Here is a 27710-nt window from a genome sequence, read left to right on the forward strand (position 1 = left end):
TAAATTTAAGAAGGAATCAACTTAATAATCTAGTTTGGGATCAACCTTACCAAATTTAACATAATTTTAATTATATATCAATTTCAAGTAACTTGATTTGACTTGACAATACTATATTTAGTTTAAGGTTCAATTTAATTTAATTTTAACTAAATTCTACTTTACCTTGATTCAAATAACTTAATTTGATTTGAATTCAATCTACTTGACTTAGTTCGACCTGAGTTTGAATTGACTTGCGTTAACTTGAGTCTGAGACTTAGTTTGACATGTGAGTTTACTCAAATTTATTTTAAATATAGATCGTTTGTCATGACTTTTGTCTAGATCCGAATAGATTTAACCTTTAGTCCTTAACAACTTATCTTGTCTTAAACTAGATCAACTCAACTCAATTTTTTTGTTCAAACTACACCTATTTCATGAAAGGTGTTATTTTTTACCCACATATTTTAATATGTCAAATTTTCACGTTTCATTATTAAATTTATCGAAATTTCACTTTATTTGTAGACATGTTAATTTGACATGTCACACTACATCATGGTACATCATTTCACAAACACATAATATTTCAGTAAAAGAGCTTAGTGTCATAATTACAATGTTTATGGTTTCAAGTATATTTCTTCTACCAGGTTTCATGCTCTATGTGGTTTATTGAAATTTTTTCTCTTATGTTTCATAAATTTATTTTAAATTGTGTACAACAATTTGTATGTATTGCAAAAAAATAAATTATTTCTTTATTATCATTTTCTTATTAAAACGAACATTACATTTTTTTTTGTTGACATTTTATTTCTTCATTAAACATTAGAAGATTATATGTATCATCAAATAAATGCAAAATGGTATAAGCCATCAAAAAGTACAAATCGTGTCATTAAATACTTCTTGTTGTAGAATTTTATTGATACTATTTGAGAGAATCACTTGTCTTTTGGTGAAAATAATTCAAATTTTAAAAAGAAAATAATTAAGTATGAATTAAGTGTTGAAAGAAAATTAATTGAGTATTCAACGTGATACAATATTAGTGCCTATGATCTTAAATAAAGATCATATTACATAAATATAATCAACTATCACAAGATATTATTATGTTCTAATAATAATCAATTATCACAAAATATTATTTATATCTTCTACCTATATTAGATAATTAAGTATTATATAATATGATATCATCTAAATATTTCGACTATATAATATGATTTAATAATATATTACATATTATAAGATATTATTTATAAATAAACATATTAAAGCTATAACAGAATCTAAAATTTTAATAGATATCGTAAAAATATTTTATAATATCTTCTAGGTAGTACACTATTATCGTAAAAGTGTATTTCTTTTGTGAATATTTGTTTTTTTTATAAGCCGAGTTGGTTTTTATTTGCTAGATTGCGCGTAGTCGCTGGCCCAGTGTTTTTTTATCACCCTCGTCTCTGTTTCTTCCCCTTCTTCGACGAAACCCTAATCCTCCCATCTCGCCCTCTTTCTTTCAACAACCTACTTAAATCCCAAATCACATTGAATCTGATAATCTATTCTCTCAGATCCAATATCCGATTCCGTTCCTCGTCTTTCTCTCACAACCAAAAATGTCTGCTGCTCTGGATATGACGCTCGACGATATTATCAAGAACAACAAGAAGTCAGCCTCCGCCAACACCAGGGGCCGAGGCCGAGCTTCGGGACCCGGACCTGCTCGCCGTCTCCCCAACCGGGCCGCAAATCGCGCCGCGCCTTACGCCACCGCTAAGGTATTCGTTTTCATCCCATTAGGTTTTCTGTTTCGAAGATTCCCTTTCCGATCGTAGATTCGCGCTGTGCCCTAATTCGTCTCACCGTTACGGATCGCCTTGTGTAGGCGCCGGAGTCTGCGTGGCAGCACGATATGTACGCCGATCAGCCAGCCGCCGCGGCTTTCGCAGGTCAAGGTGGTCGGGCTTCTTCCATCGAAACAGGGACGAAGCTTTACATATCTAATCTGGATTATGGCGTTTCCAATGACGATATTAAGGTAAGATCTCTACTGTGTTGGTATTTGGCTACTTTATTGTTTCATATTTCGACTAATTGGATTTGTTTTAGCGTTGCTTGTACTATTTAACCTTATGAGAAAATTGATTTCTATCGAAGACTCTCGATCTCCTCTCCAAAAGTGGCCTCTTGCTCTGACATATCCGCATACGTGTCGTGCTGCCATGCTATCTCCAGGCATGCTAGGTTCCTGCTTCGATGGAGACGTCGTGGCAGCACTACATGTATGCAAATCGGCCAACAAAGTGTCTTTTACCGAAAAAAGGACCAAGCGTCTTCCAATCTATTTGTTTTTCATTAATAAATCTGTGTGCGTTTAGTTGTCAAGGTTTAATTGTTAATTTTGACCTTATACTTGTATTTTTGCTGTTTGGTGCCTATATTTGCATGTAATTTTGCCGGTTGTCTTCTGTTTTAGTTAACTTTGACCACAATACTGTAACTGTATTATCCGGGGATGTAGCAATCCGGGCCAAATATCATTAAATCAAAAGCAGCTTGTCCGTGGACTAAAAACAATTTTTAAAAATAGGACCTGTGCTATTTGAGCACACATGTGTAGAGACCAGTTTAATACTGAAGTGTTAAATCAATTAATTTCACATATTTTGTGTCTTTGTCTTCGTTTACTTTTTTGAATTATGCTTTGTTGTGCGGTGTGTGTAAAACATTTAGTTGTTACAAGGCATTTTCATGTGCGAGGTTGTTAATGTTGTATTTTGTTGTACTTGCAGGAGTTATTTCTTGAAGTTGGTGACCTGAAACGGCATACTGTTCATTACGATAGGAGTGGAAGATCCAAGGTATCTTGTCTATTCGACACAACCAGCACCCTGTGATCAATTCAATGTGTCCTTCTGTAGTTTATAAAAGTTGTTTTTCGTATAGGGTACGGCAGAAGTAGTCTTCTCTCGACGTGCTGATGCTGTAGCTGCGGTGAAGAGGTACCACAATGTTCAGCTAGACGGGAAACCAATGAAGGTAGAGATTGTGGGGACAAATATCGCCACACATGCTGCAGCGCCCACTGTTAATGGGACTTTTGGAAATCCTGGTGGACCTCCCAGAAGGTATTGACTTCATAGATAAATTTGTGTGCATAGTTTACTTGATATGATTTTTTGTGGTCTAAACGGTGACCAATCTTGCTCTTAATATTTTTATGTTGGAATATTACTTCTGGGTATGCATATCATGCGTATGATTTGAGGTTTTGCCTTAATATTTTGTCTGTTTTGTGGTTTCTTTGTTGCAAATAATTATTAATTAGGTTTGTGATTAGTTTAAGGGAATTTCATTTTTTACATTAATCACTTTGAATTTGCTATTTCAAATTTCAAACACGCCAATATCTTGTATTTAAGCTGATTGTCTGTATCATGCATTTGACTTTTAAACAGTGGACAAGGGAGAAATGGGCCACTAGGAAGGCTGCGTGGTGCACCTAGAGGGCGAGGTGGCAGTCGGAGGGGTAGAGGACGTGGTAGAGGTCGTGATGAAAAGGTATCTGCTGAAGATCTCGATGCTGAGTTGGAGAAGTATCATGCTGAGGCTATGCAATTGAACTGAAGGAATCACTGATATTCTGTTTTATTGATATTACATTTGCGGTTGTCAAGGGCATGTCAGTGAAACACCGCCCAATTATGTATCTTTATCGAAGTCATGCTTTTACGGAAAGGAAAAGGATAACTTAGAGTGAAAACTTTTACAGTTGATATATGTAGTTTGGGATTCTGTTATCAAATATTTATTTTCCTTGGGTATGACTATGAAATGTGGCTGAAGAAACAGAACTCAGCTTGTATTATTCACTCTGGCTCCTTTCATTGGATTTAATCATTTCTTTATTCGACAAGTGAGTATGGAAGTGGGAATCCTGATCTCATCTATGCATGCACACAGCACAAAGAAAGCATTGGCTGGAATGTAGGAGGCTGCAGAATTCACTCATTGTGTTGCTTTGTGCTTTGGTTAAAACTATTGCAATGGAATCTTCAAATAAGGTAGATTCCTGCCCTAATCCCTCTCCTTCAGCCTTCCTCCCTGAAAGAAAATTGATAATTTAATCTGTTTTGTAGTGTTGTTTGTCTTATGCTATAATTGTCTCATTTGATTTTGGTCTTTTTTTGATTAAACTTCTTTTCAAGTACTTATCGGAGAAAAGTAGAGAAAGGAAATGAAGTTTCTTTAATAAGCTAAAAGTGACTTGTGCATAAGTTTTTTTTACATTAACTTATGTAAGTTAAAAACCTATTTTTGGAAGAGCTAGAATGTGAGTTTTTTATATTAGCTTATGAAATTGCTAATTTTAACATGTAGAAGAAGTTTATGTATTTATTTATTTTATTTTTCAAGTTCTTGTGGAGATGTTTGTCCAAATAGAATCTTAATTTAATGCAATCTTAAGATTTTCTTATCTGTTGTTTTAGGGGAGTAATTTTTCTCTCAACTATTTTGGTAATTTTGGCATATTAGCTAGTGAGATGGAATCTATCATCTTTTCTTCACTGGTTGAGTGCACTGGTCAAGCTAAGAACATTTCGACAGATGAAGAGCCTCCGGGATATGGATGCTGAAGGAGTTAGTATTTTTGGTATGCTCACTCTGGTTGCATTCAGATTAAGTTGTCCCTGTTGTGAATTGTTTTCTTTTGGCCTATTCTGTGATGTGCAATTTTCGGAATTGGCTGAAGTTAAAGTGTTAGTCTTTCTTACAACCCACATTTTCTCCTAGTGGAACTGAGTGGTAACTAGGGAAGGAGGAACTCGAAGTGCTTAATTTATTGGGGGTACTAATCTGAATAGCTTTTGCAGTTACAGTCGAACTTAATTTTCATTGTAGAGCCTGTTGCATATATACCACCTTACCCTGGGATGGTAGGGGATGGTAAAGTATGCTTTTTACAGTGCCTGTTTCTCCTCTGTACTGGAGGTTTTTCAACCGGTCAATATGATAGCAAAATAATGTGTTCAATTATACATGTTCTCACGCAAATAACATAGTTCAGTATAAATGTCGGTTGCTAAGATGATTTTTATAGTAAAACATCCAGTGTGGTGCCCCGCATGCTGAAGTTAGAAGTCGTGGAGTCGTAGTTTTGGAACTCGTTTATTTTTCTGTAACATGTTAGTTTCTATGCATTATGATACATATCTCTATTACGGCTAGTCACGCAGGTCAGTTTGAGTTGTCATGTAAATATAACATTTCAATATTATTTGCCTCCATTTTTTTCATTACATAATTAACATGATCACATTGTCCTGTAAATATTTTCATTAAATGGTATAGGCGGATTCTTGTGCAAAATTATTTAACCTTTCTAACTATGACCTTTGTTTGACTTATTTTAAAATAGTTCTTGTAAGATACGTTTTTGCATGCTAATGTGACGATTGGCTTTAAATTTGAGAACTTATTTTTGTAAATTGTCAATAGAACACCTTAATTTAAAGAACATGATAATCTATGTATAGACGTCTCTTGTTAAGAAGTTTACAACTTCAAAACATTCGTCGTTAAATTGTTCTAGTAAAGTAGTAGTCATCGAGAACGAGTCATCAGAAAAATAGATAAATAACCGATGCCTTTCCTTTCTTCCATAAGACAGTAGGGTTTGGATATTTCACAGTTGGTCCATTGACAATATTTTTGCCCCGCAATATACGTACAAGCCTTTTATGCATTTCAAGAATAAAGTGTTTTACTCAAATCAATGCATATTTGGGTGATAAGAAAAGTACTTCAAAGTATGATTTCTCGTTAAGCTCAAAGTGTTGTTTCTTAGTCTCGAAGGAAAAAAATATTTGTCACTCTCCCTAAAGCAACTTTTTGAAATAATAGTGTAATAATTAAACTATCAACGAATATATTATTTATAACAAACACATAACAATTAGTAGGTCTAAGCAAAGAAGCGATAACCATCCAAATTCAAAAGATCCAAAAAGAAAAATAAATGCATTGTCAATTATGGAGATTGAATTAAAATTGTTAGTACTCAACCCAATTTAATAATAATATTTTAATATTGCATTTTTCTAAGTATAAAAATGAAAGTTTCACAATTAACTCCGTTTCTATCGTCATATTTCTATTTTTCACAATTACAAACCTAATTTCTCTAGGTTTTTGTTGAAGATTCATGATACGAGATTCATGTATCCTTTATTATCTTTCTAGCTAGAGGTGAAGATGATTTCATCGAACCAACAATTAAAATAAACATCTTCGAGAATCCCTGTATTCTTCCTTGGGATAGTCAATAACATTCCATGGATAAAGATTGTCCGGAAATGGAAGTAAGGTAACATACTCGAATGCACACACAACTTAGGCTTTGTTAAAAGTTCATAATCAATTAGAGAGTATGATTAAACTTCAAGTCCATGAGATCCATGTTTCATACCACTTTATAATCCAATATTAAACTATTCATTTATTTAAAATTAAAATAAAAGTTCTTTTTGAAGATTGATCCAATAAAATTAAACTTTAACAACTCACTCATATTTAACCGTAATAAGAATTATCCATACTTTAATTTGACAAATTAAATAATGAGATATAAATTTTAAAACTTTAAATTCAAGTTAAGTTTGATTTATCAAATTGAGTATGAATATAATATAACTATATCGTTGCTTAGACCTACACGTTAACTTTCATTTTCTCTGTAAGTTTTAAAAAGAGTTAAAAATTTAGTCTATAATTGAAATCAAGTTACAAAAAGGATAATTAAACTAGAAGTTGATTTATATCAGAATTTTTAAAAAAATTTAAACCTATAAGTACTACTTAATCAAATAATATAGATAAATTAACATTCAATTCATTAAAAGTGTTGAATTGGTAAAACAAAATCAAATTTCAATTCAATATATATTTATCTGTTATATTTATTTAAAAGATTCATATTTTTTTAAGAGTCTAGAAAATTGTATTTTTGCATTGACAGTTTATTTAAGATAATGACTCAAATATTTTAATATTAAAAGTTAAAAGTATAGATAGAGTTTTATAAATGAGTTTCATTATTTCAAAACACACAATCTCTCTCAAAAAACTTCCCTCTAGAACTCCCTCCCTTCTATTTAGGTTTTCTTACCATTCGTTCATATATTTTAATATTAAAGACTGCTAGAGTGATCCTTGCAGCGCACTCTTCACTTCTGTTTGATTAGTTTCTTCAATAGAGTAAGTTGATTTTCTATCCTTTTATTGGTTACATCATTCTTTCTTTACATGTAGCCCTTTTTGATTCACATGTAGTGTTTAGGTTTTTTTGCTAGCCTCTACTGATCAATTGACCTAATGGTGTGCCTTGATCATGTATATGTTGTTTATAGGGGCAAATAGAGTTTTTCGTGCGTTTGAAAGTGTTTTAAGGGTTCTTAATCAATTTAGAATCTCTCTCATGCAAAGGAAGCTAATTGCATAGTTTTCATGTCATTGATACATTGTAATTGTTAATTGTATGCTTGTATGATGTTTTTCTTGTATGCTTGTATGATGTATTTCTTGTATGATTGAGTTGTGTGAATAAGAATTGGTGAATTAAGTTGAAATTAGGGTTATGAATTAATTCACTTGAATTGCATGATGAAATCGAGGATGTTGTCTGATTGGAATTGCAGGTAATGTTGTTTGAATCATTTGATGTAGTGAAATTTGAATTGAACATTTGTGTTGGCTATTAGAAAGAACTTCCTAGATAGACTAACATAAATTTTAAAAATTGTGGTCACTAGGTAACAATAATCTCATTGGACAAATCCAAAGTCAAAGAACTTACTGGCTTAATAGACATTGGGTGAGAATATAATCACTAGACGAAGTCAAAGCCAAATAGTTACTGACTTGGTGGTCGTTGGACAAAACCAAAGTCAGAGAACTCATTGACTAGATAATGGTTGGGCAAGAGTCTCACTAGGTAACTTTGAGGGAATTTAAGTCTGTGAGTTATAGTGATATTCTCGTGAGGGAGCTAATTGGTTGTTGGACGAGTGTGATTTTAGATACGTTTCATAAGCAAATTTATATTGTTGTTGAGCAGGATTAACAAAGTTTATCTCTATTTTCAAATGTTTTTTTTTTCTGATGTGTTTTAATGTTTGATTTTGTAAATGTTAAATGTTAAAATGATTATTGGTTGGTGATGTTTATCCGATAATGGTTGGAACCAATCCAAGGAGAATTGGTCTCTGGTTTTGTTAGTTTTTGGATTGACATATATGGGGGGTGTTAAAAAGAAGTTATCTTGAACTTTAATAATTACTCACACTCAAATAAAGTAGAACGAGTTATGTGGTGAAACCATGGTAAAGACATATATCCAGATAATTCAGTCTGGTGTTAAATGCTCGTATTAAATCATATTCTAGGACTCAACCTCAAGGGACTAAAGGGTTTCCTTCTCAATAACAATATCATTTTTTTAGGTCCCCGTGCTTTCGGTATGGACAAACACATCTAAGGAATATTTTTCCGCAGTTGGTTAGTGCTAGAAGATGCTTTAATTGTGGAAAAGAGGGGCACATTTTTAGAGGTTGTCCTTCTAATAAGAACACAATGACGAGACCCTTACCCCTACCCAAATCTTAGTTTCAGAAAGAGAAGACAAACCTCAACCTTTTAGGATAGTTTATACTATGATAGGATAGAGGCACCCAAATCCATGTAACCTTATAGTCGGGTGTTGTGTGATAGTTGGTAAAAGTTTATAAGTACAGTTTGATTCTGGAGCGAAACTCCCTTTGTGTAAGAGTCTTGTGTTCAAAAGTTGAGTTTTCTTGTGAACGAGTTATGGTATGATTTAGTGGTATCTACACCAACTTGGGGTTTAGTCAAGACATCTCTAATTTGTGCTAGATGTTTAGTGTTAGTAAAGGGACGGACGTTCAAAGTCAATCATATATATTTACCTCTATAAGGTTTGGATGTAATCTTAGAGTGAATTAGTTATCTGCCAATTGTATTTTTATTAATTGAATAAAATAGATCACTGTTTTTGAGTTTCATTATTTCAAAATACACATTTTTTCTAAAACCTTTCCTCTATAATTCTCCATTCTCTTTAGGTAATGATATGATAGAACAATTCTATAATTTTTTTAGTAGTTTCCTATAAGAGTTATTTTTTTTTTAAATTGATGTAGTTTTCGGTTGACATTGATAATTCTATTAATATCATATATATTTTTTATTATCGGTTCTAGTTTTTATCAATTTTATAATATTTTTTTAACTATTAAATAAGTTATTATATTAGTTTATCAAATAACAACTAGGAGAAACATTTTTAATTATTCGAATACTATTAGTTTTTAATATTTACTTTTGATTGTCCTATAGATTACAAATGCAACCATCTTTTGATTTTTTTTCATTAAGTTAAAATCAGACTATCATTTCCTTTGGTAAGAGCTTTTGTTTGTAATTTTTACGTAATCTTAGTTTCCTATACGTGGTGTGTATGTTCGTGTTTATGATTATTATTATTGATCGTAGAGTAATTTTAGACCAATCATAAAATGACATATAAATGATGTTAAAATGTTGTCAAAAAAATATTGTTAAAGTATCATTATCCTTTAAATATTTTTAGGAGTTTTTGTTTTATAAATCATTTAAAAAATAACTGGAACCCTAACGTTAAACTTCGTATAGAATGTATTCGTGTTTATTTCCTATACCCGTGCATTTTAAAAGTGATAACAAATAAAAAATGGTACACGCTGGCAAAACAGTAGCTGATTGGTCATTTAGAAAAACACGGATCGCCAAATAGAGAAACATGAAGCGTCGATTAAATCCAATCCAACGGCGGATACGTGCGTGAAAACGGTATTCCTTTAATGAGAACGTGAGCGCGGAAAACTATATGTATAACACGGTGTCAACGCATCTTCTTCACAACGCACTCTTGATCTTTCTCATACCTCTCTCCCCTCTTATTGTTCAAGCGGAGTTAATTTGTAGGGTTCCGACATGGACGCCGGTGGAAAGATCAAGAAGGGTGCCGGAGGAAGAAAGGGCGGTGGGCCAAAGAAGAAGCCGGTCACTAGGTCCGTTAGAGCTGGTCTCCAATTCCCCGTTGGAAGAATTGGGCGTTACTTGAAAAAGGGAAGATACGCTCAGCGTGTGGGAACCGGTGCTCCTGTTTATTTGGCTGCTGTTCTTGAATACCTAGCTGCTGAGGTAACTTTACATTAACTACATCCTTCAGTTCCTGTTAACTGTGGTTGGATTTGTGATGTGGCAATTAATTGTGTTTTGGTGTGAATTTGGTTGCATAGGTTCTTGAATTGGCCGGAAATGCTGCACGGGACAACAAGAAAAACAGAATTATTCCCAGACATGTGCTTTTGGCTGTGAGGAACGACGAGGAATTGGGGAAATTGCTTGCCGGAGTCACAATTGCTCACGGTGGTGTGCTGCCTAACATAAACCCTGTTTTGTTGCCTAAGAAGACAGAGAAGGCTTCCAAGGAACCAAAATCTCCATCCAAGGCCACCAAATCTCCCAAGAAGGCTTAGACTATATTTTAATTTAGTTCTGTAAATCAGTGTTTAGGGTACTCTGGTTGTTTCAAGAAAGGAATTTGTTGTTTAAAACGCTGAAGTTTGGTCTAGTTGTGTACTCCAAGAAGTTTGTTCATTACATGAAAACCATCTTGTTTTCGCCCAATTTTCTCCCATCGTAACTGTTTATTTATTTATGCTATTCTTTACCTTTTCGATACAGGGGAGTTAATTCCTGGGGTAGTGAGTTGGGAAGTCATTAAAGATTATAGAATGTTGTTTGCCATTTTCCTTGCGCAATTAATTGTGTAATCTGATTTTTAGTGGGCTCTGTTTTTGATTTGATTCAAGTAATTGTCATTCGAAGATTTTAATTTCTTATAAATATATGAACTGACTACATTGCTCTGGAATATATTCTTAAATGACTCACAGGCTGCTTGTTATGTTGAGACTTTACCAGTACTTGGTTATTGTTGGTTTTGAGCAAATATTTTGTTTATTGCTGGCGATCTGGAATCTGGTGCAAATTGATGTATAATGTGTGAATTGTATCTAATGGGTGACGCATGTTTTGCAGCGTTCAGGGTTACATTTTTTTTTGTAATGCGATAATTGTGGCTGTGAACTATATGGTGCATCATAGTAGGTACTAAGTACCACAATTTGAAAGTTTTCGTGCATTTTATTTCCTTTAAGGCCTTAGAACCAAAGATCGAAAATGGGCAAGTGGAATTACAGAGCGAACACCTGGTGAACATATAAGTAATCATCAGAAAACACAAGATGGTTCAAGGCGCATGTTGCCAAACGCATAATTTTGTATACGTATTGTGGTGAAAAGATGCTGCTTTCCAACCCGTTGAGGTTCTTCTAAGCTACTCAGAATCTTATTTCTAGCAGCATTACCTGTTAACTGAAACTTTCAGTTATTATCCAAGAGAGGTCTGTACGGCTCCCATTCATGAAAATGCAAGATGAGAAGACAACCAACTTGAATGAGTGGTTTTATGAGGGAAAATATTCAACAAATTGTCATGTTTATTACAAATGATCCAACTTTTAGATAAGATCTAAGGTTTTAAAGGTAGAATTTGTGAAAGTATGTTAATAATTTGACATATGTAATAGTTAAAAAACAAGTTCTAATGGATTAAAATGTAATATTTTAAATAGTTAAAATCAATATAAAATAAAATTTGTTTTTGTTACGGGTTGATGTTTGTTGTATTATGTATGTGTTAAGCTCTAAATATTCCTCAAAGTTAGTAAACATTTTATAGTTATAGCAGTTAATTATATTAATTATAATTACTTATCTTTTTATTTGAGTTTATATTTATAATCTTTTAAGTGAGTTTTTGATTAACGCAAATAATTGTCTCATTTATTGTGTAAACCTGATTATATGACAAAAAAAACTACTTAAAAGATTAATTGAATTCTTATAAGAAAAAACGATGGTTGTGAAATGAATATATAAGTTAAAAACAAATAAAAATGATGCTGAAGAATAATATAAAACAAGCCTAATTATATATATATATATATATATATATATATATATATATATATATATATATATATATATATATAATCCAATAAAAATTATGGAGTTTTTTGTGTTTGTTACACATGAAAACAAGATGTTTGATGATTTTACTTATTGCTAAAACTAAATATTAACTCTACCTTATTCCTAGATAATTTAATTAATATATTTTCACTAATCAACCACTTGCACCAAATAGAATGTTTATAAGCTAAACAATATGCTTTATATGGATTGAAGTAGACATCATGAATCAAATATAGTCCTATAAATTATTTATTTGATTAAGAAGATTTCAAGGTGTTGAAGTAGAAAATAGAGGTAAAATGTTGGCTGTGTGTTTGTATCTTAATGATCTTGGTTTTAATGACAAAAATGAGAAGATGGTCGAAGAACTTAAATGTTTTATGATGCATGAATTTGATAAGATAAAACTTGAACAATTAAAATATTTTCTTGACTTAAAAGTTTTGTGAAGTTGAGGATAATTTATAAAAGTTTAATAAGGACGAATGTAATAAAATTCATTATCCAATTATTCATTATTTCAAACTCACATAAAATAAGAATTAAGTTAAAATCTACCACAGTCATTACAAGCAAGAGAATTTGACATTGTAATTATTAGTTTGTTATTTAAGTATTATCAATTTTCAGTACATATGTTTAAATATTTTCGGGAGTATTTTTTTTTTTAGAAATCATTTAAAAAGTAACTACATCCATAACATAAAAAGAACCGCTTATATAGAATGTATTTGTATTTATTTTTTCCATATGATTTCATTTTAAAAGGGAATAATAGAAACACGTATACTTTTATCATAGATAATTTATTTAACTAAAAAAAAAAGAATTTAAATAAATATTAAGTTAAAAAGATAAAATAGTAAAAATAATAATTTTATTTTACAAATAATTAAATTTAAGTTAATATTTATTTAAAAGATAAAAGTAAAAATACAATTATTTTAATTTAAAATAATAATTACTTAAAAGGATAAAATTAAAAAAAATGTCTACCAATCCTTTACATATAAATAATAAATAAAAGAAATAGACATATATAAATAATAAAGAAAAGAAATAGACATATATAAATAACAAAGAAAAGAAATAGACATATATAAATAACAAAGAAAAGAAATAGACAGATATAAATATTAAAGAAAAGAAATAGACGCTGACAAAGCAGAACTTGATTGGTCACCTAGAAAAACACGGATCGCCAGATATAGAGAAACTTTAAGCGTGGATTAAATCCAATCCAACGGCAGAGACGTGCGCGAAAACGATATCCTTTTAATGAGAACTTGCGCGAGGAAAACTATATCTATAACAGGTGTCAACGCAACTTCTTCAGAACACACTCCCAACCTTTCTGATTTCTTGCTCCGTCTTTCTATTTTCAAGCGCATCTAATTTCTAGGGTTTCGACATGGACGGCGGTGGAAAGATTAAGAAGGGTGCCGGAGGAAGAAAGGGTGGTGGGCCAAAGAAGAAGCCGGTCACAAGGTCTGTGAGGGCTGGTCTCCAATTCCCCGTTGGAAGAATTGGGCGTTACTTGAAAAAGGGAAGATACGCTCAGCGTGTGGGAACCGGTGCTCCTGTTTATCTGGCTGCTGTTCTGGAATACCTAGCCGCTGAGGTAGCTTTGCATTATTTGTATGAATCAATGGTTTGAGGTTATTTTTTGTGTTGTGGTAATTGACTATGTTCTGTTGTGGATTCGATTGTGTAGGTTCTTGAATTGGCTGGAAATGCTGCACGGGACAACAAGAAGAACAGGATTATTCCCAGACATGTGCTTTTGGCTGTGAGGAACGACGAGGAATTGGGGAAATTACTTGCCGGAGTCACAATTGCTCACGGTGGTGTGCTACCTAACATAAACCCTGTTTTGTTGCCTAAGAAGACCGAGAAGGCTTCTAAGGAACCAAAATCTCCTTCCAAGGCTACCAAGTCTCCGAAAAAGGCTTAGACTATGTTTCGATTTAGTTATGTATATCAGTGTTTAGGGCTCTTTGGTTGCGGCAAGAAGGGAATTTGATGTTTTAGCTATACGTTTCGTCTAATTGTGTTTTGTGAATTTTGTTCATTAATGTGAAAACCCTCTTGTTTTCGACCAATCTTATTCTATATTTACTCTCGTATTTTATCTTTTTGATACAGTGAAACGAATTCCAAGTATTATGTGTGGGTAAGTAAATAATTAAATGTTACGAATGATTTATGCCAAATTTTGTGGTGCAATAAATGGGTTAATCTGATTCCTAATCTGTTAATATGTTTAAGCTTCTAATTATTCATCTCTTTAAGCTAAGGGTAACAGAAACATTAGGAGCAAATATTTGCTTACTTCAAATGCTGTTGAACCTGCTGCAAGTTGATGTTTTATGCGTGTGTTTTGTCTAATGATTGACATTGAATTATCTCGTGCCAGACTCATCTCACTTATCCCATGGTAATTTTTAATTTCTACATGCCAAGCTCATTGGGCCTATGGTAACCAAACATCAAAGTTTCAGTATCATATCAACTTCCGACTCTTGATATTATCATATATTTAGAGTTCAGGTTCATCAACAGAAATGGTTCCATTTATGAAGCTCTTTGCATGATGAGAATGAAATAAAGGAACTTACCTCTGAAGTTGATGTAAGCAAATCCTTTCAGTAATGAAATTGAAGTCTTACTGAAGTGACCCCATAAATATGAAATTATTGTTATATCAAGCTCTGCCACATATGCTATAGAGTCCCAGAAGGCTTTTTATTCAGGGATATATTGAGAAATTGCAGTCATTGAAATAAAAATTAAAGTCTTGTCAAACGTATTCAAAATTTTTTGCAAAGCAAATATTTTTACTCCCTCCTCAATCACATATTGGTTAGAGATAACAACTTTACATTGTGTCCTAATTCAGTGTAGTGACCTTAACTAAATATATGACCTTGATTTTTGAAGTGGTTTGTCTTTTATGCATTCTAGTCATGACATTTTCCAGCCAGAGGTTATTTTCTTTTTCAAGTGTCTTTTTTATTGCATAGATGTGTTGTATTACTTCTTGTTTTTGATTAAAATAGTATTCACCTTGTCCAATTCACAAGGAGGTATCCAACACTCTTTTTGGATGATGCTCTGATAAAACGCTTTATCCTAATGGATTTTAGGTGAGTTTTTTTTTTCTTTAAATATTTTTGACAATTTTTAATAAATTCAAACATAATAAAATAATAACTATTTTAATGATCATATTACCTTGTTTAACAGAAAAATTTAACAATAAAGATTCAATTAAAAAAATAAATTTATTAAAAACTTAAAATATAATTAAGTCATTATAAAATATTAAAAGAATAAATGTTTTATTGACATTGCTTTGAATCATAAATCAGACTAATATATAGCCTTACATCTATAAAATTTATGCGCAAATATAAGGGTTTGTTTCCTACTAATACGGTGGACTTGTTTAAAAGAAAAAACATAATTGCTACTAAAAATATATAATCAGATCACTCACTAAGAAAGATAAATCTACACATTACCGAGCCTTGTCTATTCTGATTAAGTGGAAGATCATAAAAGTAGGAAAAAACAACCACATGTATCAAAGTCATCGCAATGATTACAAGAAAGGCCTAAACACATAATTTCTATCTTTTCTACGTAATTTATTGTATGAAAATAATTAATTATATATTTTATCAAAGAATAAGTATGAAAAACATTTTTCATCACTCTAACACTTTATGTTCTTAATATTTCCCTATATATTGCTAGTGTAAGTAGCGTTTGATCTTATTTTAGTAAGTTAAAAAGCTAAGTTATCATTTCCTTTAAATAGCAGGAAACGCTTTTGCAAGAGATTTTGTTTTTAATTTTCATATAAATCTTACTTTTTACACGCAGTGTACATATATTTAATTATTTTCAAGAGTTTTTGTTTGTAGAAATCATTTAAAAGATAACTACATCAATAAGGATGCATTTTAAAAGTGATAATAAAGAAAAAACAAAAACGCAGACAAAACAGCATCTGATTGGTCAATTGGAAACACACGGATCGCCATAGAGAGAAATATGAAACGTAGATTACATCAAATCCAACGGCGGATATTTGCGTGAAAAACGTATATCCGTGCAATCTGAACTTGAGCGCGGAAAACTATATCTATAGCTGTCTGAGCTCTTTCTTCTCATTACACTCTTAACCTTTCTAATTTCTCATTCCCCCACCTATTTTCCAAGCGCATCTAATTTCTAGGGTTCCGACATGGACGCCGGTGGAAAGATTAAGAAGGGCGCCGGAGGAAGAAAGGGCGGTGGCCCAAAGAAGAAGCCGGTGGCAAAGTCCGTCAGGGCCGGTCTCCAATTCCCCGTTGGAAGAATTGGGCGTTACTTGAAGAAAGGAAGGTACTCGCAGCGTGTTGGAGCCGGTGCACCAGTATATTTGGCTGCTGTACTTGAATACCTAGCTGCTGAGGTAACCTAACATTAATTACATTAACCAGTGATTCTTAGCTGCGGTTATTTTTTCGATTGTGGCGATTGATTGGTTCTGGTGTGCATTGGATTGAGTAGGTGCTTGAATTGGCTGGTAATGCTGCTCGTGACAACAAGAAGAACAGGATTATTCCTAGACATGTGCTTCTGGCTGTGAGGAACGATGAAGAATTGGGGAAATTGCTTGCTGGAGTCACAATTGCTCACGGTGGTGTGCTGCCCAACATTAACCCTGTTTTGTTGCCTAAGAAGAATGAGAAGGCTTCCAAGGAACCCAAATCTCCATCCAAGGCCACCAAGAGCCCCAAGAAGGCTTAGACTATATTTTAAGGAGTTATGTATATTAGTGTTTAGGGTTCTTTTGTTGTAAAAGGAATATTTGATGTTTGAAACGCTGTTAGTTTCGTCTAATTGCGTGTGAAGGAGTTTATGATTTAATAGAAAACCCTCTTGTTTTCGGCCAATATTCTTCCTATGCTAACTGTTTATTTATTTTTGGTTTGCTTTATCTTTCTGATACTGAAATTTGAATTCCTATTATTCTATGTTGGTAAAATAATTGATTATACGATGTTGTGTTTCAATTATAAATGGCGCAATTAATGGGGTAATCTGTTTGGTAACGGGTTCTGTTTTTGCATTTAAAGTCATTGTCTGTCGAAGCTTTTAATTATTCTTCAATTTTCATTCCTACAAGTACTCGATTAACTGTTTTGCGCTGAAAGATCAAGGATTTATAAATTCTGAGACTTGACCATGACTTGCTAATTGTGGTCCTTGTTTTTTTTGGTCTGTTGAAGTCCGAGTTTGTTGTGAGTTCGTGGTAAAGAGTTTCGAAAATGTTTGATGTAGATGCTGAGATGACGGAAGTAGAAATTGATGTCTTATCCGTGAATTGTTTCTAATGGTTGACTAATACGATGCATCGTTGAGAGATTGAATTTTATCTTTAATGCGATAAACGTGGAAGGTACCAAGCAACACAATCTGAAACTTCTCGTGCATCGTATTTCTTTTAAAGCCATAAAACCAAGAACACAAACATGGCTAGTGGAACTACAGGGTGAAAACCCAGTGACCATTTAAGTACTAATCGTAAGACACTCGATGGTACATGGCTCATAGTGCAACACCCACAATTTGTATACATATTGTGATGAAAAAAATACTACTTAGCAACCCATTAAGGTTCTTCTAACCTTATTTACAATCTTATTTTTAGCAGCAACACCTGTTAATTGAAACTCACAGTTCTCATCCAAGAGAAATCTGTACACCTCCCATTCACGCTCTGAAGTTGAATGCCTTCCTACTTCAGCCTATCACAAAACGGAACCAAGTGATTAGTTTTTTTCTTTTTCATAAGCTTAATATTTTACTATCTAACAGAAAAAGCAGATGACATTAACGATAGCTCTCTCCAAGCTCCAAGAGAGCAAAACAACTGAACTCCATGCCAAAAAAATCAAGGATTTTAAATTTGATGCAGTGATATATAATGTTTTTTCTTCTGTTAATCAGTTAGAAAATCATAGTAGCTCTAATTGATATATTGGTTATTGTGAAAAAAACCAACATATCATATATGATGACTTTTTGTTGGATAATAATATAAAGGCCTTTTACTTTGTCAGTGAATTTGTTGGATAGAATTATTGAATGTAAATAACTAAAATGGGACGTGTATACAAATTAATGACTGTTAAAGATTTACAGTGAAATTTGCATTTTTGGAAAGTGTGAGAATTGTTTTCTCAATGCCAAAACAAACAGATAAATTATATATGAAAGGAACTAAGTTACAAACACAACTATATATGCATGCTTATTTTGAAATGCAGTTATATTTTATATCTACAAAGATATTCCAGACTTGCTATCACATTTCTGAATTTTCTTACCGAGAAAACACAAATTCCAAGTGTTTTGAGAGCCAACGTGACATCATAAAAAACACGAGGTCTTCCTTTTCCAGATAGCTCAACTGGATTAGCGACCAACAGTTCGGTATCTGGTCCTCGGTTGGCAATGATTACTCGCAATGGATGAAGCATTTCCAGTTTCAAACGAGAGCATAGTGCACTCTGCTTCTCCAGATCCAAAATCTTTTTTCCTTCTTTCTGCTGAATAAATATATCTAACTCCCGATATCCCATGGAATTGGGTGAAAATCGGCCGTATGAAATCTAAGAAGAAAACTTTACAAGTGTCAGAAAACTGCTAAAATGCTTTAGTTGACAGGAAAAACAGAAATTCAAGACATTTTCAATTTTGATTCAAATAGATTTTATCCATGATAAGATGAATGATTACTGATATACGAGAGCCACTTCAGAAGTTTGTACCATCTGATTTCCTCAATCAAAATGATGTCTCCTAAAAGTAACAAATACGTTCACAAAACAGATAAAAAAGTATGGAAATCAACCCACAGATTTTCGAAATCAGATGCATGATTGTTGTTTTTCTAGCTTTAGAAAAACACGGAACTTAGAGGAAACTAGAGGGAAGTGAGAAGCTAACAAGGAAACCGTGCTACAAATAATCTTGGTAGAGAAAATTATACCTTTATATTCATGTCCTTCAATGTTCTCATAATGTCATAAAGAAGACCCTTGTGATCAGCACATCGTATTTGAACTAGCGTGTGAGCTGGGCTTAAGGAATTGTCTAGTGTTACGATGGTTTTCTTCAACTTCGCCATATCAGGGCTAAGAGCCTGAGAACGAACTTCATTATCTGATAACTCACATCGAAATAACTCCTCAGCTAACCCAGGAGACAGAGAAGAGATACCCTGATTATATTCATACTCTGAACCCGCCAATTGAAGTTCACAGCTGATACACGAGTCTCGCAGAACAGCATTCAGTCTTTCACATGTCTCATCTTGTCGCTTTCTCGTGTGTAAGAGTTCCCTAAAATAAATTTGAAGCAAATGCTGATAACTTATAAGCAGCAGAATTCACTCGAAACATAATTAGCAGTTGATAAGCTACATTAAGATGTTATAACCAAAATATTGGCAATAACTTGGTCAGCCATGTAAGATAAACCTTAATGCATGATAACTTTATAGAGTTTTAAGATTTAGCGTATCTTGCCAAGAGTCTTTTATAAGTACTTTTAGAAAGAAAATGATAAGGAGAAATGAAATAAACTTTCTTGTATGAACTTTTGCAAAATTAGATTTTGAATATGCACAAGTTCATTTAACTAAGCAAAAAGACTTATTTCACTTATTTAGTTTAATTTTCTTTTACTTGAAATACTACAGATGTTCAGCCAAAGCAATTCTTAGATAACTTCTGATAAGCATAACAGTCTTGAAAAACAGCAGAACTGACATGAAAAGAACATGAGATTCAAATAGGATTATCAACATATTCCATCGAGAACATTACAGAAACTTTACATTCTTGATTTTACGAATCAAATTCTTGACTCACTCACCTGTTATCTGTCACGAAAAACAGGTCCAACACTCTACCATCCGGTGTTGTGGTCACTTTCACCTTTTGAATGGTAAGTTCAAGCTCCGAGAGCACTTTTGTTACATCTACAACCATACATAAACAACATCAACAAAGAGAATTAGAACAAACAAAACACACCAAACGAAACATGATTTCAAGCGACACTATTTCCATTACCGTGTAACAACCCCTCTCGATCAAGGCAACAGAACTTCAACAGATAGACAGGAGAAGATCTGGAAGGCTGCTGGACGAGATAAAAGGAGGCTAAACAAGGAGGACAAATTCCCTGAAGTCGTTCTTTGAGGATCAGATAAGACGAATTCATGGGAAGCAACAGGGACTGTGGAATAACCCACAACACAACATAACACCAAACACCATCGGTTGAAACATCTAAAGCAAAAATTCAAAAGTGGTCCATTAAAGGCATTAAAATAGAATGAAGAATCGAATGGGATCAAGAAAGTGTTTGGAGACTGAAAAAACCTCCTTTGAAAATGCAGAGACCGAAATCGAGAATGATACTGCAGATATCGCAAGCGAGGCCGGTCTTGTCGGGGCAATTGACGGTGACGATGAAAGGGTCGCCGGGCTTGTTCGGATGCTGGATTTGAACGACGTCGTCATCGGCGCCGGAGACTCCCATCATAGGAGCCACAAAGCACACAAAGCAATGTACAGTTGGCAGGTCAAAGGAAACGATGGTTGGTTAAGGTTAAAGTTAAGTTTTGGGTAATATTATTTTCATGGGAGTATGCCAAATCGAAGACAGGAACCTATGTATGCATGATGACACTAGGAAGTGTTTTTTTTTGTAGCGTGATGGTTATTATGTTTGCAAGTTGCAAGTGGTGGTGATTGAAGAAGCACACGTCAGCAATGGCGAAAGCACTGTAGTTGAGGTGGCGGGATATGGTGGTTACTGTGGTTAACTTTTTGATTTCTGCGGCTATGATTTCATCTAATCAGCTTCCATTGTGCTTATCACGTTATGCTCATGAAACAAAAAGGGAAAGGAGTAAATTCTAGCAAAGACTAGGATAATTGTGAGAAAATGATGATTGGACCAATTCTGGTTTCGTATATGGTTTTACTTTTTACTATTTTTGAATAATTTTTTGTTTATTTGATTAACCTAAGTAACGAAGAATTTTAGTAAAAGTCAATATAAATTATCCAAATAAGATCCTTGTTTTGATCAGAGAAGAATTACAAAACTTATAAAAATGCATCTCAGATTTGTATAAGTTTAATAATCACACACTACACAACTTCTTATACCGTTAATTAATACAAAATATTCTTATACACGATTTTTGAAGAAATTATTATAAAATTAAATATTTGTAAAATACAACTGGATAACAAAAGAAAAAATATGATTGAATAATAATATAGAAAATATTTTTAGTTTCAGTGTATTTTATTCAATTGGGCAATATATTTAATTTTACTTTTTTTGGGGTCTCAAAAACAAATTTCGACTTTTAACTTATCAAGTACTAATCTGTTTATAAATTAGTTTTTGACAAGTTATTCAAAAGAATGTATTTATTTTTTTCTCGTGATACTCGTACAATTGTTTTTACTGTTTTCAAAATCCTTAAAACTGCAGAAAATAATAATCTAAAAGTAACTGAGATTAGTTCCTTCCAACACCAGACAAGATGATAATGAAGCTTGAACATAACTTTATTACAAAACAATCGTTGTCAATTATACAACATAAAATGAATTTCGATATTGTGAATCAGTTTCACTTCAAAGTAAATGGCATGACTCCACACTAAATAACATCCTAAAGCTCAGTTCTCCAAGACTTTTAAGAAAGAAAAGTTGAAAATATAACCAGAATACAGGGAAAAAAAAGCTCAATTCACTCGTCTTTTAACCCGCAAAATTTGAAGTGACATGATGTAGTCTTTTGCCAAATGAAAACAAAATATAGCAGTGTGATAGCTATAGACTCCAAATTTTAGGTACCCAACGTTCTCAGTATCATAATACCTATAATGATGAAGGTTTTGAAAACAGCCAGACTCATTTCACTTATTATTTCTACTTTTGACGTGCCACCAAAGGAGAGAAATTGAGCTACTTCTTCTTGTCAACTCCAAGCCTCAGACGGAAATTTTCTTCCATAAGAGGAAGACCATCCCTCAACTTCACCTTTGGCTCCCATCCCAACAATTCTTTTGCTTTTGTTATGTCTGGTTTTCTTTGTCTCGGATCATCAGGAGTGTTCTCCACCATCTTGATTTCAACATCAGGATTGATAAGCTGCAACCACTCACAAAGCATTAGATGAAAACTTCTAGCAAATTTTTTCATTCAAACACTGCACATAAATATAGATGATGATGTATTATTGATTTGGTACTATGAACATGCTGTTCTACTCCAGGAAATAGCCAGATATGGGCAACCAAGGATTCCAAGCGACATTTTACTACTCACAGCTTGAACTTGATGAAAGCAACCGTGTGAATAAAAAAAGGAGAATTGAATGCTGCTTGCAAAGAAAATAAAGGCTTAAAACTGACCTCTTTCACAGTCTCAGCAAGTTCAATCATTGTAAATTCACCTGAAATGTAAATGTACTCTGGTAAGTAACTGGGTGCAGAGAAAGTAAACATACTTTCCCAACTAAGGAACTAAGAAAACTCAAATACAGGTATTACAGTAGAAACTAACCGGGGTTTCCAAGGTTGATTGGCCCGGTGTTTGGCCCTTCCATGAGGCGAATAAGACCATCAACCTGGGACATCTCATAAAAATCATAATCACATTCAGGTAGTAGTAATTCAAAGATACAAAGATTACGGGATATATACCAGGTCAGAGACATAACAGAAACTTCGAGTTTGAGTTCCTGGACTTTGGACTGTCAAGGACTCCCCCCTATAACGAACCATTGATTATATAATGAGATTGAATCAAAATAACAATAAGTCTAAGAAAGAAATAAAAATTATAGCGAGTCACTAAACTTAAAGTATTAAAATTTAAAACAATTATATTATATCAATGATCGATCTAGAGTTGCAATCAAGCATGATCATTGAACAAATCATGCAATGGTTAAACCATAACAAAACATGCAGAGGTAACGACATCATAGCACGAATTTATACCAGAAAACAGTCAAGTAATTACCGAAGTGCTTGAGCAATGAAATTGCTAACAACACGCCCATCGTCAATATTCATGCGTGGTCCATATGTGTTAAAGATTCTTGCAATGCGTATTTCTATTTTGAAAAGATAAAAACACCGCGAAGAGTTAAAAAAGGAAACACTTACTGCATACGCCTTAGAAAAAATGAGAAGCTATTATGAGGAAAAGAAGACATGAAAATTACCAATCCCATGCTGCCTATGGTAATCAAACATCAAAGTTTCAGCCACCCGTTTCCCCTCATCATAGCAACTACGGACTCCTGATATCATCATATATTAAAGACCTCAGACCACAGCTTTAAGAATATGCATAAAAGGATACATATATCTCCAGTAATTTAGAGTTCATATTCATCAATGGAAATAGTTCCATTCAAGAAGCTCTTTTATTCAAGATGGGAATGAAATAAAGGAACCTACCAATTGGGTTAACATTTCCCCAATAGCTTTCAGGTTGAGGGTGCACAAGAGGATCTCCATATACCTCAGAAGTTGATGTAAGCAAAATCCTGTCAGTAAAATTCAAACTAATTAAGACCAACTAATGGCAGCGAATTGAGATTATCGTTAAAAAAGAATCACAACCTTGCTCCTACTCTCTTTGCAAGCCCAAGCATATTGAGAGTGCCTATGACATTAGTCTTTATAGTCTGTAAAGCAATCACTCCCTTAAAGTTAGTATGCATGTGAAGTACTAGAAAGGCAAATAGACTCTCAAAATTATACCTTCACTGGATTGTATTTGTAGAATATAGGAGAGGCAGGGCATGCAAGATGGTAGATCTGATCAACCTCTATCAGCAAAGGCTCCGTGACATCTACCAATGTATCAAATTCATAATTAGCATCAACATCATTGGTTTACAAAAATGATCTAGTAATGCTGAACATAGTAATGCAGAATCAGTATCTGACAGCAACCCAAGCCACCCAAAACGATTAAGTAAATATAGAAAATGGTTTTAACCGGCAAGTAGTGAGTCTTTTATTTATTTGATTCCCTTCTGTTACTCGATTGTAGCCAATTTTTGAAACATGTTTTTTCTTATATATATTTCCTGGATGGATGAAAGAAGGCAGAGAACTATGATTTACTCTTATTTGTATCCCTTTAGTTAGACATAACTAGTCAATAGAATAGTATCCTATCAGCATTAGTTCATTATTGTTCCCTTACAACAGCATGGGATGGTTAACTAACTGGTTATTAAATAAACAGTTAAAAAATAATGGTTTCTTTAATTCATGGTGTAACAACTATGAAGCTTACGCTGAATGCAAAAGATCTACAAGCTCAAATTATATCAGCTTACTGAGCAAAAAATAAATCAACAAAAATCTTCACTTTATCTTGCTTATGACAATTTCATTGGCATTGATAGTTGACAGTAAAAAAAGATGATACTTTACCATGACGGATAAGCTCAAATCTTGGATGGCCAATCCATTTTTTGAGGTTGTCCTTGGATCCAGTGAAGTAGTTGTCAGCAACAATGACCTGATTAAACACAATGATATTGTCGCATAACTTTATGTAATCAAACTTAGTTCCAGATGCTGTATTTATCAAATATAGGATGATTACAGGTTATGAGCAAAAAATCAACCAGCTGACCTCATTTTTTTCATTTTCCATCAATCTGTCAACTAAGTGAGATCCAATGAATCCAGCTCCTCCAGTGACCAAGATCCTCATGTTGGACTATTATCAAGAATGAAAGAGATACATGTAAACATGGCATCAAAACGAGACAAAATGGCCATCCTCAAAGTAACCATTTTCTAAATTTACTAACACCTCATGATCGTTAGTGTACTTTTAGTAAAAAAAATGACACTAAATAACTGAACGAACATGAAATTGGATCAAACAAGAAACGTAAATGATCTTGTATGGAAAATGATAGTCAAGCTAAAAGGATCAATGCTTCACCTGAAAAAATTTGGAAAAGCGCAGGGGAGATGGTGAAGGAGGTGTCTTTGTTGTTGTTATTGATGTTGTCGTCTGGTGATGTCCATTACCATTGGAAGAATCCGTTGCCATTGTTTGGACCTCAGAAATTAATTCCTACACAAATGTTCGGGTGATCAATGCTTAGCACAGAACATTTAAACTAAATAAGATATAAATTTCCCAACCCAAATCATGTGAACTGATATCTATTTAAAAGGGGTCAATTGGAGCAACAAATAGGGAAAAGAGTGACAAATGCCATTAAAAGCAATCAGAATAAGAAAGTAACAGAGCAAGTCAAGCACCTGATCTCAAAAGAACACCAAGATATATAGCTTCACAAAAGCACCAAACCAAAACCCTAACCACTCTTGTCTTACCACTACTGCAAGATCGCAGACCCATTTATATAGATGAATGACAACCAAGATATGAAAAATTATTCCACCAAACTTCTAAATTCAATTTGGAAGTTTGATAAAAAAATCAAAACTTTAAGCATAGAATAGATAAAATTACCCCCTGAAAAACATAATTCAATTTGGAAAGCTTGAAAGTCACGGAAAGTTGAAGGACATAATGAAAGCTCCTGGACAACGACAATAGTAATGGAAATCACACCAAACTATTATTCTGCAGTAAAGATTCAGAAAAGAAAAACCAAACCAAACCCGACACAACCAAACCAAACCCCACATTGAATTTTGCTTCTATGACTATAATTACTACCTAACAGAAGATGGATCGAATGATAGGAATTATACTTTGATATAAGTGCAATTCAATTCATTTTGAAGAATATCATATCATCTCTGTCATTTTGGTGAATTTGGTGAAGTGCATGAGAATGGAAGTTTCTCAGCAGTAACACTAGGTTTAAGGTTACTTACACTTACACAATGCGCAGTACAACGTGAACTGGCAGGCAGATAAGGTACTAGGTTCCATGTTTTGACGAACTGGTAGGTCCCTCAGTTACGATAAAATGTTGTTTAAAATATTAAACAAGGAAAAATCTTGTTTACTAAATTTTTTTATTAGAATAAAAATTCTAGGTAGTTTAATTATTTGGTTACATCTTCATATTAATCTAAAGGAACCAACAACCCTAAAGTATAGATCTATAATTTGAAAAAACAACATTTGCTATAATATTTAAAAAAAAAAAATCCTAATTTTGAAATATTTAAATACAATTATGTCATCACTTAAACATATTTACTTTTAAATTATGGCGGGAAATATAACGATAAATATTAAAGAACTAGTCAATGAAAATCAAATAACGATTTTTATTAAAAATGAAAAACGTACAGTCAAATCATACATATTATTCCAGTTTAATATCTAATATATATCTTGTAGTTACACTAAAAGTTATTGTGTAATTTTATATTTATTAATAGTTACTTTGACAATTTTTCAAATGCTTTTATTTCAATGGAATTAATTTCCTTTTAACTATTAATTAATAGCGTCCAATTCAAAGTTAATCTTTAACCCTTTAGTTAATTAATTAAATTGTTGTAATAAAAAAAACATTCTACCAACGTCTCAACTATCCATTTTAGATTATGGGGTAAATAAAGTTTAATAAAAAAAATTGTTTCAAAGTGGAGCACGAATATATCAAAACGATAATCTTTCTTAACATGGGTGGAGTTAATTTATATATAAGTTGTCAAAACTAATTTAGTTATTTAGCATTGTAAATTTCAACTAAAAAAAATTGATCTCTTTCATGACTGCTAAAATTTTCCATATTTCAATAAAGATTTTCTTGTAGATTTTTTTCAAAAATTTACAGAAAATTGTTTCCTATCAGTTTTTTTAAAGAATTTTAATAAGTAATACCTTGGTGGGTAAGTTACATTTAAATTTAAAAATTCCTAAAATATTTCTTACAGAATTTTTTATAAAAAATATCCGTAGCAAATTTCTTGTTTTATTTTCAACTAATTTTTCCTGAAAAATTAAATTTGTAAGTATATTTTTGTAAGAAATTCAGCAAAAAAATATAATAATATTATATATATATATATATATATATATATATATATATTTTCTTTTATAAATTTTAGATCATCCTTCTTACTGCGCTGTTTAATATTTAAAAATTAATTGCACTGTTTAATTATTTTTATATCCTTTAACTCAAAATTAAATCACCCTTAATTTTAATATTTATTATTTCTAAGAAACAAATGCACTTTGGTTTCATGTTTTGCTTTGCTTTTGATGTGAATATGTCAATATTATAATATGTGTGTGCACACTCTCGGGGAGAAGTGTTAGTCAAATATTCAATTCTATTAAATCTTCAATTCGATTAAGATGCTAGTCACTAGCTAGATTCATCATCATTCAATAACTGTAACCCACTTTGCAGAACTAACAAAAAATTCATGTAAGAACTTCAACTGTAGATGAAGAAAATTTCAACTGCACTGCTTTTAT

At 32.7% G+C, this 27710-nt stretch overlaps 6 protein-coding genes across 11 annotated transcripts; 4 read left to right on the plus strand and 2 right to left on the minus strand.

Annotated features, from left to right (window-relative positions):
- The first annotated feature begins 1417 nt into the window (after positions 1-1417).
- On the plus strand, positions 1418-3913 carry LOC124846665 (THO complex subunit 4A-like). The gene is made up of 5 exons (XM_047323977.2): positions 1418-1775; positions 1883-2035; positions 2790-2858; positions 2944-3125; positions 3456-3913. Exons 1-5 carry the CDS (start codon positions 1614-1616, stop codon positions 3622-3624), a joined length of 735 nt encoding a protein of 244 aa, XP_047179933.1. The 5' UTR covers positions 1418-1613; the 3' UTR covers positions 3625-3913.
- A 6046-nt stretch (positions 3914-9959) lies between these two features.
- On the plus strand, positions 9960-10746 carry LOC124846668 (histone H2A). The gene is made up of 2 exons (XM_047323980.2): positions 9960-10257; positions 10356-10746. Exons 1-2 carry the CDS (start codon positions 10048-10050, stop codon positions 10593-10595), a joined length of 450 nt encoding a protein of 149 aa, XP_047179936.1. The 5' UTR covers positions 9960-10047; the 3' UTR covers positions 10596-10746.
- A 2739-nt stretch (positions 10747-13485) lies between these two features.
- LOC124846666 (histone H2A-like) lies at positions 13486-14285 on the plus strand. The gene is made up of 2 exons (XM_047323978.2): positions 13486-13780; positions 13874-14285. Exons 1-2 carry the CDS (start codon positions 13571-13573, stop codon positions 14111-14113), a joined length of 450 nt encoding a protein of 149 aa, XP_047179934.1. The 5' UTR covers positions 13486-13570; the 3' UTR covers positions 14114-14285.
- Positions 14286-16329: 2044 nt separating this feature from the next.
- On the plus strand, positions 16330-17105 carry LOC124846667 (histone H2A-like). The gene is made up of 2 exons (XM_047323979.2): positions 16330-16621; positions 16720-17105. Exons 1-2 carry the CDS (start codon positions 16412-16414, stop codon positions 16957-16959), a joined length of 450 nt encoding a protein of 149 aa, XP_047179935.1. The 5' UTR covers positions 16330-16411; the 3' UTR covers positions 16960-17105.
- A 518-nt stretch (positions 17106-17623) lies between these two features.
- LOC124846664 (ACT domain-containing protein ACR9-like) lies at positions 17624-21071 on the minus strand. Its single transcript, XM_088093432.1, has 6 exons — positions 20607-21071; positions 20295-20513; positions 20095-20200; positions 19208-19559; positions 18543-18827; positions 17624-17960 (listed from the first exon to the last, which is right to left on the minus strand). Exons 1-6 carry the CDS (start codon positions 20767-20769, stop codon positions 17814-17816), a joined length of 1272 nt encoding a protein of 423 aa, XP_087949558.1. The 5' UTR covers positions 20770-21071; the 3' UTR covers positions 17624-17813.
- Positions 21072-21794: 723 nt separating this feature from the next.
- On the minus strand, positions 21795-26163 carry LOC124846660 (UDP-glucuronic acid decarboxylase 6-like). Of its 6 annotated transcripts, none has more exons than XM_088092689.1 (13): positions 26144-26163; positions 25233-25367; positions 24915-25001; positions 24710-24797; positions 24026-24117; positions 23885-23949; positions 23720-23808; positions 23482-23559; positions 23277-23370; positions 22955-23021; positions 22815-22878; positions 22664-22704; positions 21795-22400 (listed from the first exon to the last, which is right to left on the minus strand). In XM_088092689.1, exons 2-13 carry the CDS (start codon positions 25341-25343, stop codon positions 22215-22217), a joined length of 1062 nt encoding a protein of 353 aa, XP_087948815.1. In that variant the 5' UTR covers positions 25344-25367; positions 26144-26163; the 3' UTR covers positions 21795-22214. The 6 variants fall into 6 exon arrangements, with proteins under 6 accessions (XP_087948815.1, XP_047179927.2, XP_047179926.2 ...); XM_047323971.2 differs by having other exon boundaries at positions 26018-26145; XM_047323970.2 differs by lacking the exon at positions 26144-26163 and adding an exon at positions 25983-26136.
- Between the last annotated feature and the right edge of the window lie 1547 nt (positions 26164-27710).

Source organism: Vigna umbellata, chromosome 6 (assembly GCF_029865625.1).
Source record: "Vigna umbellata cultivar VRB3 chromosome 6, Vumbellata_1.0, whole genome shotgun sequence".
Lineage (NCBI taxonomy): Eukaryota > Viridiplantae > Streptophyta > Magnoliopsida > Fabales > Fabaceae > Vigna > Vigna umbellata.

What these genes read in the sequence shown, in the direction of transcription:
- LOC124846665 (XM_047323977.2), top strand. Translation starts at nt 1,614, where the DNA reads ATGTCTGCTGCTCTGGATATGACGCTCGACGATATTATCAAGAACAAC. An exon ending in TTTCCAATGACGATATTAAG is followed by an intron (nt 2,036 to 2,789) that starts GTAAGATCTCTA and finishes TTGTACTTGCAG; the next exon opens with GAGTTATTTCTTGAAGTTGG. An exon ending in CCTGGTGGACCTCCCAGAAG is followed by an intron (nt 3,126 to 3,455) that starts GTATTGACTTCA and finishes ACTTTTAAACAG; the next exon opens with TGGACAAGGGAGAAATGGGC.
- LOC124846668 (XM_047323980.2), top strand. Translation starts at nt 10,048, where the DNA reads ATGGACGCCGGTGGAAAGATCAAGAAGGGTGCCGGAGGAAGAAAGGGC. An exon ending in TTGAATACCTAGCTGCTGAG is followed by an intron (nt 10,258 to 10,355) that starts GTAACTTTACAT and finishes TTGGTTGCATAG; the next exon opens with GTTCTTGAATTGGCCGGAAA.
- LOC124846666 (XM_047323978.2), top strand. Translation starts at nt 13,571, where the DNA reads ATGGACGGCGGTGGAAAGATTAAGAAGGGTGCCGGAGGAAGAAAGGGT. An exon ending in TGGAATACCTAGCCGCTGAG is followed by an intron (nt 13,781 to 13,873) that starts GTAGCTTTGCAT and finishes TCGATTGTGTAG; the next exon opens with GTTCTTGAATTGGCTGGAAA.
- LOC124846667 (XM_047323979.2), top strand. Translation starts at nt 16,412, where the DNA reads ATGGACGCCGGTGGAAAGATTAAGAAGGGCGCCGGAGGAAGAAAGGGC. An exon ending in TTGAATACCTAGCTGCTGAG is followed by an intron (nt 16,622 to 16,719) that starts GTAACCTAACAT and finishes TGGATTGAGTAG; the next exon opens with GTGCTTGAATTGGCTGGTAA.
- LOC124846664 (XM_088093432.1), bottom strand. Translation starts at nt 20,769, where the DNA reads ATGATGGGAGTCTCCGGCGCCGATGACGACGTCGTTCAAATCCAGCAT. An exon ending in TCGAGAGGGGTTGTTACACG is followed by an intron (nt 20,201 to 20,294) that starts GTAATGGAAATA and finishes GTATGGTTGTAG; the next exon opens with ATGTAACAAAAGTGCTCTCG. An exon ending in TTTTTCGTGACAGATAACAG is followed by an intron (nt 19,560 to 20,094) that starts GTGAGTGAGTCA and finishes AATTTATTTTAG; the next exon opens with GGAACTCTTACACACGAGAA.
- LOC124846660 (XM_047323968.2), bottom strand. An exon ending in CCATAGGCAGCATGGGATTG is followed by an intron (nt 23,371 to 23,481) that starts GTAATTTTCATG and finishes TTTTCAAAATAG; the next exon opens with AAATACGCATTGCAAGAATC. An exon ending in TCTGTTATGTCTCTGACCTG is followed by an intron (nt 22,879 to 22,954) that starts GTATATATCCCG and finishes GAGATGTCCCAG; the next exon opens with GTTGATGGTCTTATTCGCCT.